This window comes from Rutilus rutilus, assembly GCF_951802725.1.
Source record: "Rutilus rutilus genome assembly, chromosome: 22".
Classification (NCBI taxonomy): domain Eukaryota; kingdom Metazoa; phylum Chordata; class Actinopteri; order Cypriniformes; family Leuciscidae; genus Rutilus; species Rutilus rutilus.
The window spans coordinates 31,380,588-31,398,087 of record NC_140227.1 but is presented as its reverse complement, the minus strand read 5'-3'; the positions used below and the strand labels follow the sequence as shown (position 1 = coordinate 31,398,087).

At 34.6% G+C, this 17,500-nt stretch overlaps 1 protein-coding gene across 3 annotated transcripts in view; it reads right to left on the bottom strand.

Annotated features, from left to right (window-relative positions):
• The window catches only part of sptbn1 (spectrin, beta, non-erythrocytic 1), a 111,401-nt gene that overhangs the window by 31,509 nt on the left and 62,392 nt on the right, over window positions 1-17,500 (bottom strand). For all 3 annotated transcript variants that reach the window (XM_084395102.1, XM_084395103.1, XM_084395104.1), the window contains 11 exons: window positions 16,747-16,838; window positions 16,589-16,669; window positions 16,041-16,156; window positions 13,483-13,595; window positions 11,951-12,138; window positions 7,931-8,048; window positions 7,683-7,841; window positions 5,690-5,992; window positions 4,870-5,023; window positions 3,014-3,884; window positions 1,100-1,237 (listed from right to left, as the gene is read on the bottom strand). In XM_084395102.1, coding sequence (XP_084251228.1) covers window positions 1,100-1,237; window positions 3,014-3,884; window positions 4,870-5,023; window positions 5,690-5,992; window positions 7,683-7,841; window positions 7,931-8,048; window positions 11,951-12,138; window positions 13,483-13,595; window positions 16,041-16,156; window positions 16,589-16,669; window positions 16,747-16,838 — 2,333 coding nt within the window. The remainder of the gene's footprint in view (window positions 1-1,099; window positions 1,238-3,013; window positions 3,885-4,869; window positions 5,024-5,689; window positions 5,993-7,682; window positions 7,842-7,930; window positions 8,049-11,950; window positions 12,139-13,482; window positions 13,596-16,040; window positions 16,157-16,588; window positions 16,670-16,746; window positions 16,839-17,500) is intronic.

Genomic DNA, 17,500 nt, shown 5'->3' with positions numbered 1-17,500 from the left:
ACTACAAATATATGAACATTCTCAAAACAAGATACATTTACTGAAGCAAGATTACTGATAAACTGCCAGTTTGTGATTAAAACAAGAAATATCTGTCAGTGGGGTGAGACATTTTTTTTTGTAACTTATACAATTTAACAATAATTTATTACAATTTTAACAAAAATTACATGTTTAGGCCCTATGAAATACGTTTTATTTATTTTTTATTGTATTTTATTTATTTATTTGACCAAATTCTGTGTTTTCTGGATTCCATTTTAATTGTATATTTTATATATATATATATATATATAATTATTATTAAATGTATTTCTGTCACAATTTCTTGAAGTTAAACCGAACTTTTATTTTGACGGGTTGCCGTGAAGACCTTTGATTTTTATGACTGAATTTCGCAATTACACCCGCGAATTCCACATCATAAGGCACTAAATGTCTTGTTTTCCAATTCAAATATCTGAACATTCTTAAATCAAGATACATTTACTCGAGAAGCAAGTTAAGTTATGTTTACTGAAAAACAAGTAAGATCTGTCAGTAGGCTGAGAAAAATAATCTTATTTTCCCTTTGAATTAAGTTTATTTTTCTTGTCAAATATATCTATACTGATTTAAGATTTTTATATATATATTCTTTATATAAAACAAGACAATAATACGTATCCTACACCGCCCTGCATCATATTTGCTGTATGAAATCCAATACTTGATTCTGACTAATTTTAGAGTGGCTGATTCCAAAAATAGTGCATTTCATTGCATTTTTACTTTTGAGGAAGTCTTGCATTATCACTATAAAAGCTGCAACAAGACATATCTTCCTCTGAGCCAGGTTACAACTATCTGTTCAATTCGCAGGTGATATTCACATGTATGACATTATTTTATGCCTAATGTTGATTATTAATACTTTCAATTATGACCAGTGACAGAAAATAAAATGCAAACATGACCCAGATGTTTTCTGCTACATCTGTACATCCAAAAAGAGGCAGAATGCATATATAAAGCACGCTGGGTACCAGCATCCAGTGACATGTTCTGGTGACCGGCTATACTAGCTCTGCTTTCTACACAAACTACATTTTTGACTTGCCTGGTGTTGAGTTTGTCTTGTTGGGCTTTGATGTCTTTCTCGCTCGGGTGTCCGTTGTGTATCAGCTGCCTGGCGATCTGATTGACCACCGCCACACGTGAGGCCTGGTTATTCATTTCAGGCTCCAGACTCTCAAACCTGGACCGCAAAGAAATCATTTTCATCATCACACAATCATCAGCGTATCATCATCCTAGCAACTGCATAGCATTTGAATGATCTGTCTTGTCTGAGAGACTGAATGGCCTTAAAATCTTTTAACCTTTGCGCTTTCATAACGGCTTCAAGCTTTTCAAACCAACTCGAACTTAAAACAGCTTCAAACTTTTAAAACCTCTTCAGATTAAAGTAGTTTTTTAAACTACTTTAAAGTTAAAACAGTTTTAAGCTTTTAAAACTAATGTAACATAAAACTCCTTAAAAATTCAAGCTTTTAAAACTAATTTAAACATAAAACTGCTTCAAAAATGAAGCTTTTAAAATTGGTTTTAAGCTTTTAAAACTAATTTAAACATAAAACTGCTTCAAAAATTAAGCTTTTAAAAATGGTTTTAAGCTTTTAAAACTAATTTAAACATAAAACTGCTTCAAAATTCAAGCTTTTAAAATTGGTTTTAAGCTTTTAAAACTAATTTAAACAAAACTGCTTCAAAATTCAAGCTTTTAAAATTGGTTTTAAGTTTTTAAAACTAATTTAGACATAAAACTGCTTCAAAATTCAAGCTTTTAAAACTACTTCAAACTTTAGGCTTTCTCAAGCCAACATCACTGTTTGTCATGACAAACTTTACTCATGTAGCTCAACTTTTGACAGACGGCTGGCTAACCGTTATCCGGTTAATATGACTACGGTTACCGGTTTTGTGAGTGCAAAACAAACTCCTGATTCATTCTATTACCTTGAAAGTTTCAAACATTCAGGTGGAATTCATTAAGAATCATTTACTGTATATGCAAACGCCGCATTGTTCAGCACATTATTCAAAGTGATGGTGCAAAACATGCCGCAAACCTCAACTGGTGTGATGAATATGGTCACAAAGATACAGGGCCCCTTTTTTAACGATCTAAGCGCATGGTCTAAAGCGCTCGGTGCAAGTTCACTCAGTGCGTGCCTGAATCCCCTTTTGCTAGTTTAACGGCGGGACAAATGGTCGGCGCTCCCGGCGCATGGTCTAAAAGGGTTGTCTCTATTCTCATAATGAGTAATGGGTGTGTTTTGGGCGTAACATGCAATAAACCAATCAGAGTCTCATCTCCCATTCCCTTTAAAAGACAGTTGCGCTCGCGCCATGGCGGATTCGCTATTTACATGGAGGAATTTGCGAGCGGAAAAACTGAACGCTTCTCCAGAGCGCAAACGGATCTGCTCGTGTGCGAGGTTAAAGGTGTGTGTGTGTGTGTGAGAAGTTAAAGCGAGACCATCTACATGACAAGCTGGATTCACCATATCTTTATGTACACAATATCAATCTTTTACATTATAATCCTTTTATTTTTAATATTTGGCATGTTTGTGTGCTGATGCTCGTCCCTGTGTGTGTAATAAGCAGTGTGTGTGTAATAATCCGAGTGTACGCGCATTGTGGACCCGCCTATAGGCATATATTACTAATGCACCATTTAAATAACAAAAAAAAAAATACTGCGCCATTGACTTTAGACCAGGCTTCAGTTGGTCAATGGCTCAGTCTATTTCAGTTCCTCAAAATAGCAACGGTCCAACAATGCGCCAGAACACACACCTCGTTTTCATACCAGCAGCCCATGGGCGCACAAATACGAGCAAATGCATTTGCTATTTAAACAACGCAGCACAGGACGTGAAAATGAAAACTGCATAAGGCTGAAACTAGCAAAAAACACTTGCGTCCCGCCGAGTGTATGATAGCGCCCACAGACGTGACTTCTCACCTGTGCTGAATGACCTCAAGGTCCTCCAGTTTCTCTGGGATCTCCATGCTGTTGAGCCACTGCTCCTTCTCATCGATCCAGAGTTCACACGCATCCGCCTCGCTAAACATCTTATAGAGCGCCAGGGCGTCTTGCAAGGCCTGTTTCCTCAGCCGGGTCAACTCCGAAACCTCTTTATAGCGTTCCTCGATGCCCGCTAGCCGCTCGCTAACGTTCTCCGCCTTCGCCTGCTCGGGAGGAAGAGACTGAGCCTGTTCGTGGAGAGCGTCGATCACCGGACGATAACTAGCCACCTCGGTCGACGCGTCTTTGTGTTTCCTAACCAAAGCTTGAGTTGAAAACTCATCATGGCCGACATCTGAGGTGGAGACGATCCGAAGCGCGTCTAAAGTCCAGGCGTCCACGTCGTCAGCGTCGACCTGGAACTGGTGAAGGCTACAAGCTTCTTCCAAACGGGTTTTCCTCACCAACGCTAGCTGTTCCAGAGCGGCCCATTGCGCTTGAACGTCCGCGATACGCTCACGGATCTTAGCTTCGCCGAAGTGCCCGGCGTCGGCCATCGTTTGACCCTCGCGGACCGTGTTCTGGAGGTGTCCCGAGCGCCCGCTCATCTCGTCTTCGAGAGCACGATGTTGACTCAATAGGCGGACGGCGCCGGTTAAATCCTTCCCACAGTCGTCTGAGGAAAGGATCTGCTCTTTCTCCCGAATCCAACCCTCTTCCTCGGCCATTTCCCAGAAGAACTTCCACAAACGCCGGGATTCTTCGAGGCGTGCGCGACGCTCGGCTGCTAACTGGGTCAGCTCCTGGTAGCAGAACTCCATGTGGGACACGCGGTCTCGGATGACCTGAGGGTCACAGGGTTTGTACCCTGAAGAGGGATGGAGAGAAGGTCAAGTCAAGTCAGTTTTATTAATATAGCGCTTTTTACAATACAGATTGTTTCAAAGCAGCGTTACAGGTCAGAAGTCAGATTGGATTGGAACATTCATAAGGTAGAAGACATTAGAGAGAGAGAGAGAGAGAGAGAGAGGGAAAAAGGGACAAAGATGGACAGGACACTTTTAAGTCTTTCTTCACAAGCTGCTTCATGGTCCACTTTAGACATTCTACTAACTATAAGTAACTTTTCAAGTATGCAAACCTAACAAACTACTAATACTATAATGAGAGTTTGTTGACATGTAGTTGCAGAGTTACTCATAGTTAGTAGAATGTCTAAAGTGGACCATGGAAATAAAACGTGCTGAGATTTGATTGTGGCTCAAACGAGGATTTAACTCCATTTAGAGCATATCCAGACTTCTCAAATTTATTACATTTCCCTGATTTTTTCCTGGCCTAGAAAATCAGTTCTTAAATTCCCTTTATTTCCAGGTTTTCAATGACCGTGGGAACCTGGCAAAACCCCGATCTGGACCAGCTCTGCATGAAACAACGGCTCCGCTCCAGCAATCTGAATCTGAACCTGCTGGTCTTACACCAGGAATCACTAATGAATCATAAAAAGAATCATAAAATATCATAAACTCACAAAAAAAAAATTCTCCCACTATAATAAACGAGCCGTCTGGACTCGACCTGGACTCCCTATTTTTATTTTATTCTGAAATAATATGATTTTATAAAAAAAAAAAACCCATTATATTTCACAAACTGCTTTTGTCTCGTCTTTTGTAAATCCCTGTAAATTAAAAGTGTCAGCTAAAAGCATAAATGTGAATGTAAATGTCAATAGAATATGTATAAATAGATTTGTACGTATGAATATTACACTAAACGTCACACTAAAGTCAGTTCCTGATGGCATAAAGACCAAATGTTACATCTTCTCAAAACGAGAGAGCCGTTCTTACCCTCCTCATCCACGGCGAACCTCTGAGCGTTGGCGTTGACGGCTTTGACGCGGTCGGCCTGAATGCCGATGTCGGCCTCCACCAGCGCGTGTTTCTGGAGAAGATCTTCCACCCCCAGCAAGTGCTTCCCATAATCCTGAGAAAGCAGGAGCATCTGCGGAGAACAGCGGACCATCATCAGGATATGAAAGTCAGTTCTGGCAGGTCACGTTAGTCAAGCTCAGCTGATCCACGTCTACCTATAGTAGACGCCTATCACTGTATTCATATATGTGACCCTGGATCACGTCACCAGTCTCGAGTCGCACGGGTATATCTGAGGCAATAGCCAACAATACATTATATGGGTCAAAATTATAGATTTTTCTTTTATGCCAAAAATCATTAGGATATTAAGTAAAGATCATGTTCCGTGAAGATATTTTGTAAATTTCCTACCGTAAATATATAAAACATGTATTTGCCAAGCATGCGCCCTTAAAATAGCATCTGAATAACACTTTAGACGAGGTTTCTCCTGGTCTGTGGCGGGATTGTTTTCTGAAACTGCAAAATAGCACCAGGGAACGTTTGCGCCGGAACACGCCTCCTCTTTTCCCTGAACCGCCCCCGGGAGCGCAAGTTCATTCCCTAGTTTACCGACGTGCGTCTGTGGAGGGAAAAGTCCGCTGTGCGTCGGGTGAGAAATAGGAATGACACATGCGTCGCTGTACAAAGTCAATTGCACTGGGTGCAAGATAGGGCCCCAAATCGTGATACTCATTCTCAAGTACTGGTAGTGTGCGGGAGTTCCTTGTTTTTTTGTAGATTTTTCTCTCACCTTCATTTCATCCATCCAGTCCATGATGTAGAGCATCTCCTGGAAGACGCGCTGCAGGCCGAGGTTCATCTCCAGCCTCTGTCTGCGAGCTTTGAGCAGCTCCAGGAGATACTCCCACAGTCGCAGGACGTTATCTTTGCGCGCCGCGATGCGCTTGATGTCGTGGTAGTTCTCGGCCTCCAGTTCTCTGGCCACCGACACCACCGCCTGAACGCGCTCCTCGTACGCCGCGATGTCAGTCTCGATCGCTTCGTGCTTTTTAGTCGCTGCCTCGACCGCCTGGAGGTCGAATCCGAAATTGTCCTGCAGAAAAGAAACGGGAATGTTAGGAAAAAACAATAGTTTTAATTGAACTGAATTGAATGCCTTTATTGTCATTGCACTTACTAGCTGTACAACGAAATTCTTAAGTGCAACTCCTTGTGGTAAAATCAACACACAAGCACAATATAAAACACTAAGTAAAGGTAACACACAACATGCAACTCAACATAGCGGGAAGACTTCGAAAATAAGCAGTAGAAAGTATATTGCACAATAAACAGTCAATGTGTTCTACAGTCCCATAACCTCCTAGGATTCATGTTTGTCTGATCTGTTTTTTTTTTATTATTAATCTAAGATTATACATTTGGAAATTTCAGAGAAGCCAAATGTACAAAAACATGTTAATATGTTAAAAAAAAAATTTCTCTTTATCTTTTAAGACTGTTTTGGGTTAGGTTTATTTTTTATGTTTTATTATTTGTATGTATGAGAAAAAGAAAAGCAAAAAAAAAAAAAAACTAAAAAAAACATAAAAATTAAAAAAGAAATTATATATAGTATATATGGCTGGGAACACTCAGTTGTTTTTACACAAACTGTATATTAAATCAAGAAAAATACAAATTTCTACAAACTATCTTTCATAACAGTTCAGAAGTATGATTATTATTTGGTTCATGTGTGTTTAGAGGAAGCAGAGATTTTTTGTGGCAAAATTATGAAAAATTTTTATTTGCATAAAACATAATATTAATAATAATAATAAAATAAATGACTAATAAGTAATAATAACATTATAATAGTTTATAATAAATATTCAAATAAAAATAAACGTTGTTTTTTAAATATATTATAATTAAATATCTTTCATAACATTGTTCAGAAACGTAGTAAAAGTATAGTTTGGTTCATGTATGTTTAGAGGACGTTCATTTAGAGCTTTTGTTTTCATAAAAATAATATAAAAAATAATGTACATTTATAATAAGAACATAATAATTCATAATAATTATTAACATATAAATAAACTATTTTTTCAACAACAAAAAAATAAATATATATATATACTTACATGTATTTATACCACATTATGAAATTATGATTTAAAGCCATTATTTTAGTAAAAAATATATAAATAATGATATAAATGTACAATAAGTAATAAAATATAATAATTCATAATAAATATTAAAATATAAATAAACACTGTTCATTAAATACATTATAATTAAATATCTTAATATCATAACATAGTTCAAAAATATAGTCCAATTTTATATTTATATATTTGTTGACATAGAAATTATATAAATAATATAAATTTATAATAAGAACACAATTCACAAAAAAATACTAAAATAAGTAAACAATGTTTTTAAAATATATATATACACACACACACACATATATATATAAAAAATGTACATTATAAAAATTATAAAAATGTATTTTCATTACAAAAATATAAACAATAATATAAAAGTACAATAAGTAATAACATAATAATATAAATAATTATATTTTTAAATATATTATAATATAGCACAGTTATGATATTATAAAATGTCAATGTATAAATATAAAATAAAATCTTTCACCACCAGGGGGCACAAAATCGTTTGAAATCAGTGCTGGAATAAAATTGCACAGCGCCATGAAGGAGCAGCACAAGTGTGTGTGTGTGTGTGTGTGTGTGTGTGTCTACAGTAAAGCTGAAGGACTGAACCTGTGAAACGAGGCGCTGGTTCTCGCTCAGCCAGGTCTCCCTCATGGCGGCCTTGCGGTCGAAGCGTCTGGCGAGTTGCTCCAGCTTCTCCTGTCGGATCAGTTCGGTCCTCAACGCTAACTCCCGCTCGTGCTCGGCCTTTTCCAGACGCTCCCACGCCTGCCACAACACCAACACAGTCAGCATTCAAATAGAGAGAGCAAAGGAATACTTGCAGCTTCTAAGGTCAAATCTGAGGTCATGTTCACCTTGTTGATGTCTGAGATGAGTTTGCCCTCGCGTGGCATGTACACCTTCTGGTTATTAGCCCTCATCTTGCTCTGGATAGTAAACAGAAGCACCTCCAGGTTTCCCTTCTCAGTGAATCTGTGGAGAGAGAGTTCATATTCAGCTCATCTTCTGCTGTATGTCAGCGGCGTAACGATGCCCTCGTGTCACGATTCCATACACATCACCATACTGAACTCACGACACCATATTATTGCCATACTCAGAAAATTAACTGTTGATTACAATGCTAAATTTGATCCAAATGCTAAATTTGATTAAAATGCTAAATTTGAAATTACATTATGTAAAAAGTTTATTTATATATTAATAATTATTATGAATTATTATGTTCTTATTATAAATTTACATTATTTTTATGAAAACAAAAGCTCTAAATGAACGATCTCTGCTTCCCCTAAACATACATGAACCAAACTATAATTTTACTACATTTCTGAACAATGTTATGAAAGATATTTAATTATAATATATTAAAAAAAACAAAGTTTATTTTTAGTTTAATATTTATTATAAATGATTATATGTTATTATTACTTATTAGACATTTATATTATTATTTATATTGTTTTATGCAAATAAAAATAAATGAGCATTTTTCATAATTTTGCCACAAAAAATCTCTGCTTCCTCTAAACACACATGAACCAAATAATAATCATACTTCTGAACTGTTATGAAAGATAGTTTGTAGAAATTTGTCTTTTTCTTGATTTAATATACAGTTTGTGTAAAAACAACTGAGTGTTCCCAGCCATACTGTATATACTATATATATATATATTTTTTTTTTTTTGCTTTTGTTTTTCTCATACATACAAATACAGAACAAAAAATAGATATTTTTTTAATACGACCAAAAAAATAAAAAAAAATAAAAAAAAAATCCTAAACAGGATAAAGAGAAAGATTTTTTTTTTTTTTTTACATAACATGTTTTTGTACATTTGGCATCTCTGAAATTCCCAGATGTATAATCTTAGATTAATAATTAAAAAAAACCAGAACAGACAAAAATGAATAGGCTTGGTGCTTATGTATTAATATAAATATTATATTTGTATTATTATCTTAAATGTATTATTTTAGTATACTTTTTTTTTATACTAATGTCAACATATTACGTGTATATCATTAAATAAAATGTATTCATATAAATCATATTTATATTAATATAGCTGCAAGCAGCAATTATCGGGGCCAAGCGCAAGCAGACGACAGGATATGCCAACATGGCTGAAGGTGTCAGACCAACTGCAACAATGAGCAATTAAATACATTTAAAGAGGATTTTAGGCGAAATGGCTGAAAAATCATATAAAAAGTCATTCAAAATATGATTTAATGGATTATCACTTTCGACCAATAGGTGGCGCAGTTACAAAACTGATGTGATGTGGTCAGAGTGAAGTGACAATGACACATACAAAGTTTGGTGTCAATATGTCAAGGCATTGCAGAGATAAAGCCTGAATAGTGCTTTTAGCATCATGCCTCAACTTTGCTACTACACTATACGAAAACGGTTTCGTCTATTGACACGAAATCCATAACTTTTATTCAGCATAGTCTGGAGATGATACGATTCGATTTTGGTGAAAATTGGACAAACGGTCTAGGAGGAGTTCGAAAAAGTAGGTTTTGACTGAAAATCAAGATGGCGGACAGGAACCTAGGCCAAATAAGGAAAACTTGGTATCTATGTTCTCGGCTTGACCCAGGGAATCTATTAAGACCAGTGGCATTTCAATAGCCAGATTTATTCAAAAGTTATTAGCCTTTTTGGAAATTTTGTTATAACTTTTGACCACTAGGTGGCACTGTCTCGAAATATTTTGGGTACTTTCAGGGGATGGTGCTGATGGCACATTTTGAGTTTCGTAATATTACACCAATGCATTTGTTTAGTATAGCATTTTATTTCACAAAACTGTATTGAAGTCAATGGGAATTTCATGTTTTGTTCTATTATAGCGCCACCAAGAGGCTGAGTCCCACCATTTTTTTTACATGTCCTCAGAGTGAGCTCGTACATATGTGTGTCGATTTTGGTGAAAATATCTCAATTCGCTTCGGAGTTATAGACATTTATATGAAAAAACACGTAAAAAATGACTGACACATGACTTTGATTGGAATTTACTACCCCTAAACATCAATATTTTCGCATTTGGGCATTGGCGTATAGCTATCGACCTATGTTTCCAAACTTCTGACGGTGGTTTCGTCTCGATCGGACTAGCGGTTTCGAAGATATAGCCAAATGTTTTTTAAGCGCTAAATCACAACGCTACACAAACCGTAAGGCAAAACCTAGCATGTTTGGTATCGTGGGACTCGGCAACGATTCAGGACTCTAATGAGATGAGTCTCGTGAAAATAAGTCGACCACACCCAAAGTTATAAGCATTTGGAAACATTTGGGAAAAAAAATTCACCACTAGGTGGCACTGTTTCGAAACTTCTCAGACTCCTTCAGGGCATCGTGCTGATGATCCATTCCGAGTTTTGTAACGATACGTTCACGCGTTCATAAAATACAGCATTTTTGCACATAATTCAAAATGGCCGACAGCCAAAATGGCTGATTGGGGAAAAATGGATATCAGTCGACTCAGCATGTTGCCCTGAATCTAACAAGACCAATTTTATGATTTTTGGACAAACTGTTCAGAAGTTATAAGCAAAAATAGCAATTTTTCATATCTCCGGACCAGTAGGTAGCGCTGCGCCGAAACGCAGCATGTCGCCTCAGGTCATGCTTGTGATGACATGTACCAATTTTGGTCTGAATCCGATAAAGCGTTGCGGAGATACAGCCCTACGACTGTTTTTGCAAGCGCTACGTAAAATTTATTAGAGCGTTATTCGAAAACGGTTTGACGAATCAATTTGAATTCCATAACTTTTTGTCAGCACTACCTGAAGATGATCTGGTTCAATTTTCGTGCAAATCGGACAAACCGTCTAGGACGAGTTCGAAAAAGTAGCTTTTTCAGCACATTCAAAATGGCGGCCATATTTATATGCCGGAAAATGACATCATATGGTGCAATCGAATCGGCATGAGCTCAGGAATCAGAGAAAAAAAGATTTTTGTTGATTGGCCTTACGCTTCAAAAGTTATTAGCAAAATAAAAGTGAAACTTTGGACAGGTGGTGGCGCTAGAGGGAATGACTTAGAAACACCAAAATTGGTGTATTTAATGTTGGGACTGTCCTCTATCAGAATGTCAAACCAAAACAACTTTCCCGCAATCGGTTCTATGGGCTGCCATAGACTCCCAGTTGGAAGAAGGAAGAATAATAATAATAATAGGAACGGGAACGGATACAATAGGTGCCTACGCACCTTCGGTGCTTGGCCCCTAATTATATTAAATGTATTATATTAGTATACATATTTTTTTACTAATGTCAACATATTACGTGTATATCATTAAATAAAATGTATTCCTATAAATCAAAATTTATATTATTATATTTAATGTATTATTTTAGTAAAAATATTACATTTGGTAAATTGATAATATAAATAAATATAATTTATTAGTATTATTATTATTATGTGTTAAATTTATTATTTTAGTAAAATATTTTTTTTTCCACAGGACAATAGAGACGCCAGAACAACAATATTCATGATTCTGAAGCTGAAAACAGAATTATTTTAGACGAACATGCTTGACTAGACATATTTAAAATAATGCATACGCCAGTTTTTACCATTTGTCATTATCAGGAGCCATAAATATTCCCCCATTGCATTATTATACATTATATTCAACATTATATATAGTAGTACTGACACTAAAACTCTGAAAACTTGAATTTTTTCTCACTTAGTAATTTTCATTTTGCGTGAACTATACACAACACATATTGTCACTATCCACGATACATACTGTTGCATTTTTACATTGCGATATATAGTGACACGATGTATTGTTACACCCCTACTGTGTGTTTCAGACACTCACTTGGGTGGTTTCTCCACGGTCCTGTAGGTGTTGAAGGCCTGAAGCTGCTGCTGGACTCCAACCAGTGAGTTTGCAAACTTTCGATTGTTGAGGATGATGATGGTTTGTTCAATCCACTCCAGCAGATCCGAAGCCAGAGATTCATATTTCTCGATCATCTTCTCAGTCTCGATGGCGTTGTCGAGCACCTGGTGAACACAGACCAGGTTTAATAGAGTAGTTTTGCATTGCCTGAAGGAAATAAACGTCGCAATGCAGTTACAGCTTTAGAAGTTACAGCTTTAGATAAGTTGAAGATTCGATTCTGTACCTGAAATGCCACTTTATCAATCCCACTTTATGTGGCTATAAATGGTTGAAAATAAATAAATGGTTGAAACTAAACCTATCACAGTTCAGAATGTAAAACAGATGTAAGAGACCAATTGAAATTAAGTATGTAAATATAAAGATGATGCCATTGCTAACGGTTACATTTAAATTACGTAGTTATGTATTATAGTATTTTAAGTATTCATTATATTTCAAATTATTATTACTTATTATATATTATATTTAAATTGTTTTTTATTTTTATTTAAAACTTTATTTATTTGTATTTATTTTATTTTAATAGGAATATTTAAACTTACAACTTCGCTGCTGCTTACAATAAATAAATAAATTAATTAATTAATAAAATTAATAAAATTAATAAAATTAATACAATTAATACAATTAATAAAATTAAAATTAATAAAATTAATAAAATTAATAAATAGCACATGCAAGACTGAACTAATCAGTTAATAAACAGATGTAAGAAGACCAACAAAAATTATGTAAATATTAAGATGATATCATTACATCTCAAATAGGAATGTATTTAATTATTTTAATTTTAATAGGAATTTTTGAAGTATTATTTATTTATTTCAAAACTGATAAATAAACAAACAAGCAAATAAATAAATAGTACATGTATGTCAATAAGTCAATAAACAGAGGTAGGATAGAAGACCAAACGCAATTAAATATGTAAATATTAAGATGATGCCATTACTAACAGCTACATTTTAAATATTTAATTTATACAGGAATATTTTAATAGGAATATTTAAACTATTTATTCTTTAATAGGAATATTTACATATTTAACTGTTAGATCTCAAATTTATTTAATTATTTATTCCTTTGTATTTTAATAGGAATCTTTAATGTATTATATATTTCTTAGAAAACTGATAGATAAATAATAAATAAATAAATAAATAGCACATTTAAGACTGTCAATAAGTCAATAAACAGAGGTAGGATAGAAGACTAATTGCAATTAAATACGCAAATATTAAAATGATCCCATTACGAACAGTTCAATTTCAAATAGGAATTGATTTACTTCTTATATACTATTTATACTATTTTATTTTAATAAGAATATCTTATAATTATCAACAAATAAATAAATAGCACACATTCGACTAAAATCGTCAGCCTTTCACAGAAACCGGAGAACCTTCTAGAAGTAGTTTACGTGTTTTGAAGACTCAGACCTTTCCGATACGTTTGCCCTCCACCTTCAAGGCCTTCATCTTGGAGAAATAATGGTAGTATGTGACGACATAAGTGATGACGGACTTCTCATCGGGATGGTCTACGCTGATATCTGCACACAAAGATGTCAAGTCAAGTCTCCTTCATTTATACAGCGCTTTTAACAATACAGATGTTTCACAGCAGCTTTACAGTGATAACAGGAGATTACAGTAACTGATTGTTTAGGCTTTACAGCAGCTCTAGAATAAAGTTATTGTCAATCAAAGTTATTAATTGATTCACTTCCGTTGCATTAGTTATTAACTTAGCGGCTGCTAACACGACACTGGAGTAAAAAATAAAAGAAGCTATCTCCGCGCAAACTTCAAAAACGTGAATCTGTGAGAACGCTGACGGCGCACACATGCGTATTACGTGTTTAGTCTATATGTAACAGAGTTATATATACAGTACCAGTCAAAAGTTTGGAAACGTAACTATTTTTTATGTTTTTGAATGAAGTCTCTTATGCTCATCAAGCCTGCAGTTAAAAAACAAACAAAAAAAAAAAACAGTAATATTATGAAATATTATTACAATTTAAAATAATGGTTCTCTTTTTTAATATACTTTAAAATGTAATTTATTTTTGTGATGCAAAGCTGAATTTTCATCAGCAAGTACTCCAGTCTTTGGTGTCTTATGATCCTTCAGAAATCATTCTAATATGCTGATTTATGATCAATGTTGGAAACAGTTGTGCTGCTTCATATTTTTTTATAACCTGAGATACTTTTTTCAGGATTATTTGATGAATAAAAAGTTTAAAAGAACTGTATTTATTTAGAATAGAAATCTTTTGTAACAATATACACTACCGTTCAAAAGTTTGGGAACAATAACTATTTTTTTTTTTTAAAGAAATTAGTACTTTAATTCAACAAGGATGCGTTAAATTGATAAAAGGTGATGGTAACGATTTATATTGTTAGAAATGTTTTTATTTTGAATAAATGCTGTTTTTATGAATAAATGCTGTTAACGTTTTACTCATCAATGAATCCTGAAAAAAGTATTCCAAAAAAATATATTAAACAGCACAACTGTTTCCATCATTGATAATAACTGAGTATCAAATCAGCATATTAGAATGATTTCTGAAGGATCATAAGACACCAAAGACTGGAGTACTTGCTGATGAAAATTCAGCTTTGCATCACAAAAATAAATTACATTTTAAAGTATATTAAAAAAGAGAACCATTATTTTAAATTATAATAATATTTCATAATATTACTGTTTTTTTTTTTTTTTTTTACTGCAGGCTTGATGAGCATAAGAGACTTCTTTCAAAAACATTAAAAATAGTAATGTTTCCAAACTTTTGACTGGTACTGTATATATATATATATATATATAGTGTGTGTGTCTCCACTTGCTAATAATGATCTGTTAAATATTCACACTGAAAGATGATTGGATAGAATAAGGGTTAACAGGGTTTCCTATTGGCTGGCTGGTTCTCTGAGCTGTGTGTCGCAACTATCTCTGTAATTCTGTCAATGAAATGTGTGATATATCATGAGCAACAGCATATTTATTCGAGACCAAGGAAAGCGTTATATATTGATGAAGAGTGTGAAAATGTGTGTTTTATTATAGCGCCAGCACGAGGAGTGTTGTGTTATTCAGTGAATAAAATTGATGGGAGAAGATTTCTTGAAGCAAGAGTTTTATTGAAACACAACACGACGCAGAGAGGACAAGAGACCAGTTACATATAGGCATGCGTGTTTGAATATATATATATATATATATATGTGTGCGCAGGCGTGTGGTCTTTCTATACAAAGTGACCTCAACAAATTGCTAATTACTTGTCTGGCCTTAAAAATTCATAATACAGAATTTTTTGTCGCTTCCGCATATTCATGTGAACTGGAAGAAAGAGTGTGAGTGTGTGTTTGCTTTCACACCGGGTAGTTCTAGGAACTAGCCATCATGGTGGTTCCCTGAGAACTAATGGTTCCCCTGGGAACGTTTTCCTGGTTGCATTCGTAGGAACTCTGAAGTGACGTAAGCTGCGCTTGTTGTTGTGACTTTTATTTTGACGGCGCTGAGAACGCCAGAGCAAACAGTGCTCGCATTCTCCGTGTTCATTAGTGTACGATCTGTCTAACACTCCTGTCTAATACGTCATTAGATAGAACTGTTATACAGAGAAAGTAGACAGTGATGAAGAGTTATTAGCGTATGGCGTGTGTTGATGTCCAGTGTTGATGAGCAGAAATACATCTCTTGGTCTCCTCAAAGTTGTGTTGGATTTTCTCCTCAGTGTAAAGATTAAGAGCTTCATCTATCACTGTTTTCCATGTTCGTAGAGTTAGTTTGTGGAGTAAATATATAGGCTATAATCTGTGTGTTTACACAGCCTTTTTAAAAATCGTGTGTTCGGCCAATCAGCGAACACTAACGTCACGGATAGCTCCTATAGCGCTGGTTTAGACCGACTCTGAAGGAGGAGTAAATTAGTAAATTGTGAAAGCCTCTCATGAGGTCCAGGACGGGCTTTTACCTTCAGGGTCCAGGAGTTTGGTGAGACCCAGGTGTTGCTCGGCCAGGTTGAAGGCGTTCTGCAGGTTGTAGTGAGCGTTGGACTTCTTCAGTTTGTCGAAATCAATCAGGTCTGGCCTGGAAAGATCAAAAGCATTGAGATATTAAGGATATTATGATTGCAAAACAAGAGCTTTTGATGCAGGTGAGCTTAATCTCTCAGTGGTGTGAAGTATCGGAGTAAATGTAATATTAGTTACTGTACTTCAGCATCTTTTTGGATACTTACTACAAATATATTAGCAACTTTTAGTCTCTACATTTTTGAATAAATAAATGTATTTTCACTCATGTCTCTTAGGTGTCGAGGACTAGTGCATCTTTGACCCTACGTTCAGTATGAGTTAAATACTTAAGTACTGTTAAAATCAGATACTCTAAGACTTTTACTCCAGTCGTATTGAAATTGGTGACTTTTAACTTGTAATGAAGTCATTTTCGCTGTAAGGAATCTGTACTTTTCCTCAAGGATGGTTTTCAGGTACTCTCTACACCTGCTGAATCTGGTACCTGTGTTTGTGAATGAGGGCATTGAACGCCATGCCATCGCGCCAGCTGGTGGTGAAGTTGTGGATGTTGACGTTGGGATATCTGTGAAGCACAAACGAGAACGGTCAGACATCAAGAACGCCAGTGTGTTTAAGTCTTCGCTCTGGATATTCACCCACCCTGCGGTCTTCATCTGACACCACAGAAGCAGCGCGTCCTTGGCCGAGCGTTTCTCTTTATTATCTTCCGTCTCCACGCTGATGTCTTGGATCTGTTACACAAATGATAACACGACATGATGTTTCGTGCTTTTATTTAGCCATAATGTGAGGAAAATCAAAACGCTATCAAGGGTTTTAAAACTCTGGTCTGGGGAAAGGTTTAAAATAAAATAAATAAATAAATAAAAATGTGTTCAAATAAATAAATAATACATCTAACAGTACACTACTATAATGAGGAGAAAACTAAATATTTTTCTGTATAATAAATAAATAAATAAATGATTCCAACAAAAAATGGTTTAAGTAAATATATAAATATATATAAATATGAATAAATAATACATATAAGAGTGTTATAGTGAGTAGGATTTTTTAAATAAAATAATAGAAACTCAAAATTTTCTGTATAAATAAATAAAAATCTGTTAAAATATATAAAAACATTTATTAAAAATATATAATAAAAATGTGTTTAAATAAATGAATAATATATAAATAAAAAGTTCAAGTAAATAAATAAATAAATAAATATATAAATCTAAATAAATAATACATCTAAGAGTAAGTACAGTGTTATATTGTGTAGGAAAAAGATGTTATAAAGTAATAAAAACTCAATAATTTCTTTATTAATAAATAAATAAATAAAAATGAACTAAAATATATTTTAAAAATGATTAAAAAATATATATTTTTTAATAAATTAAGA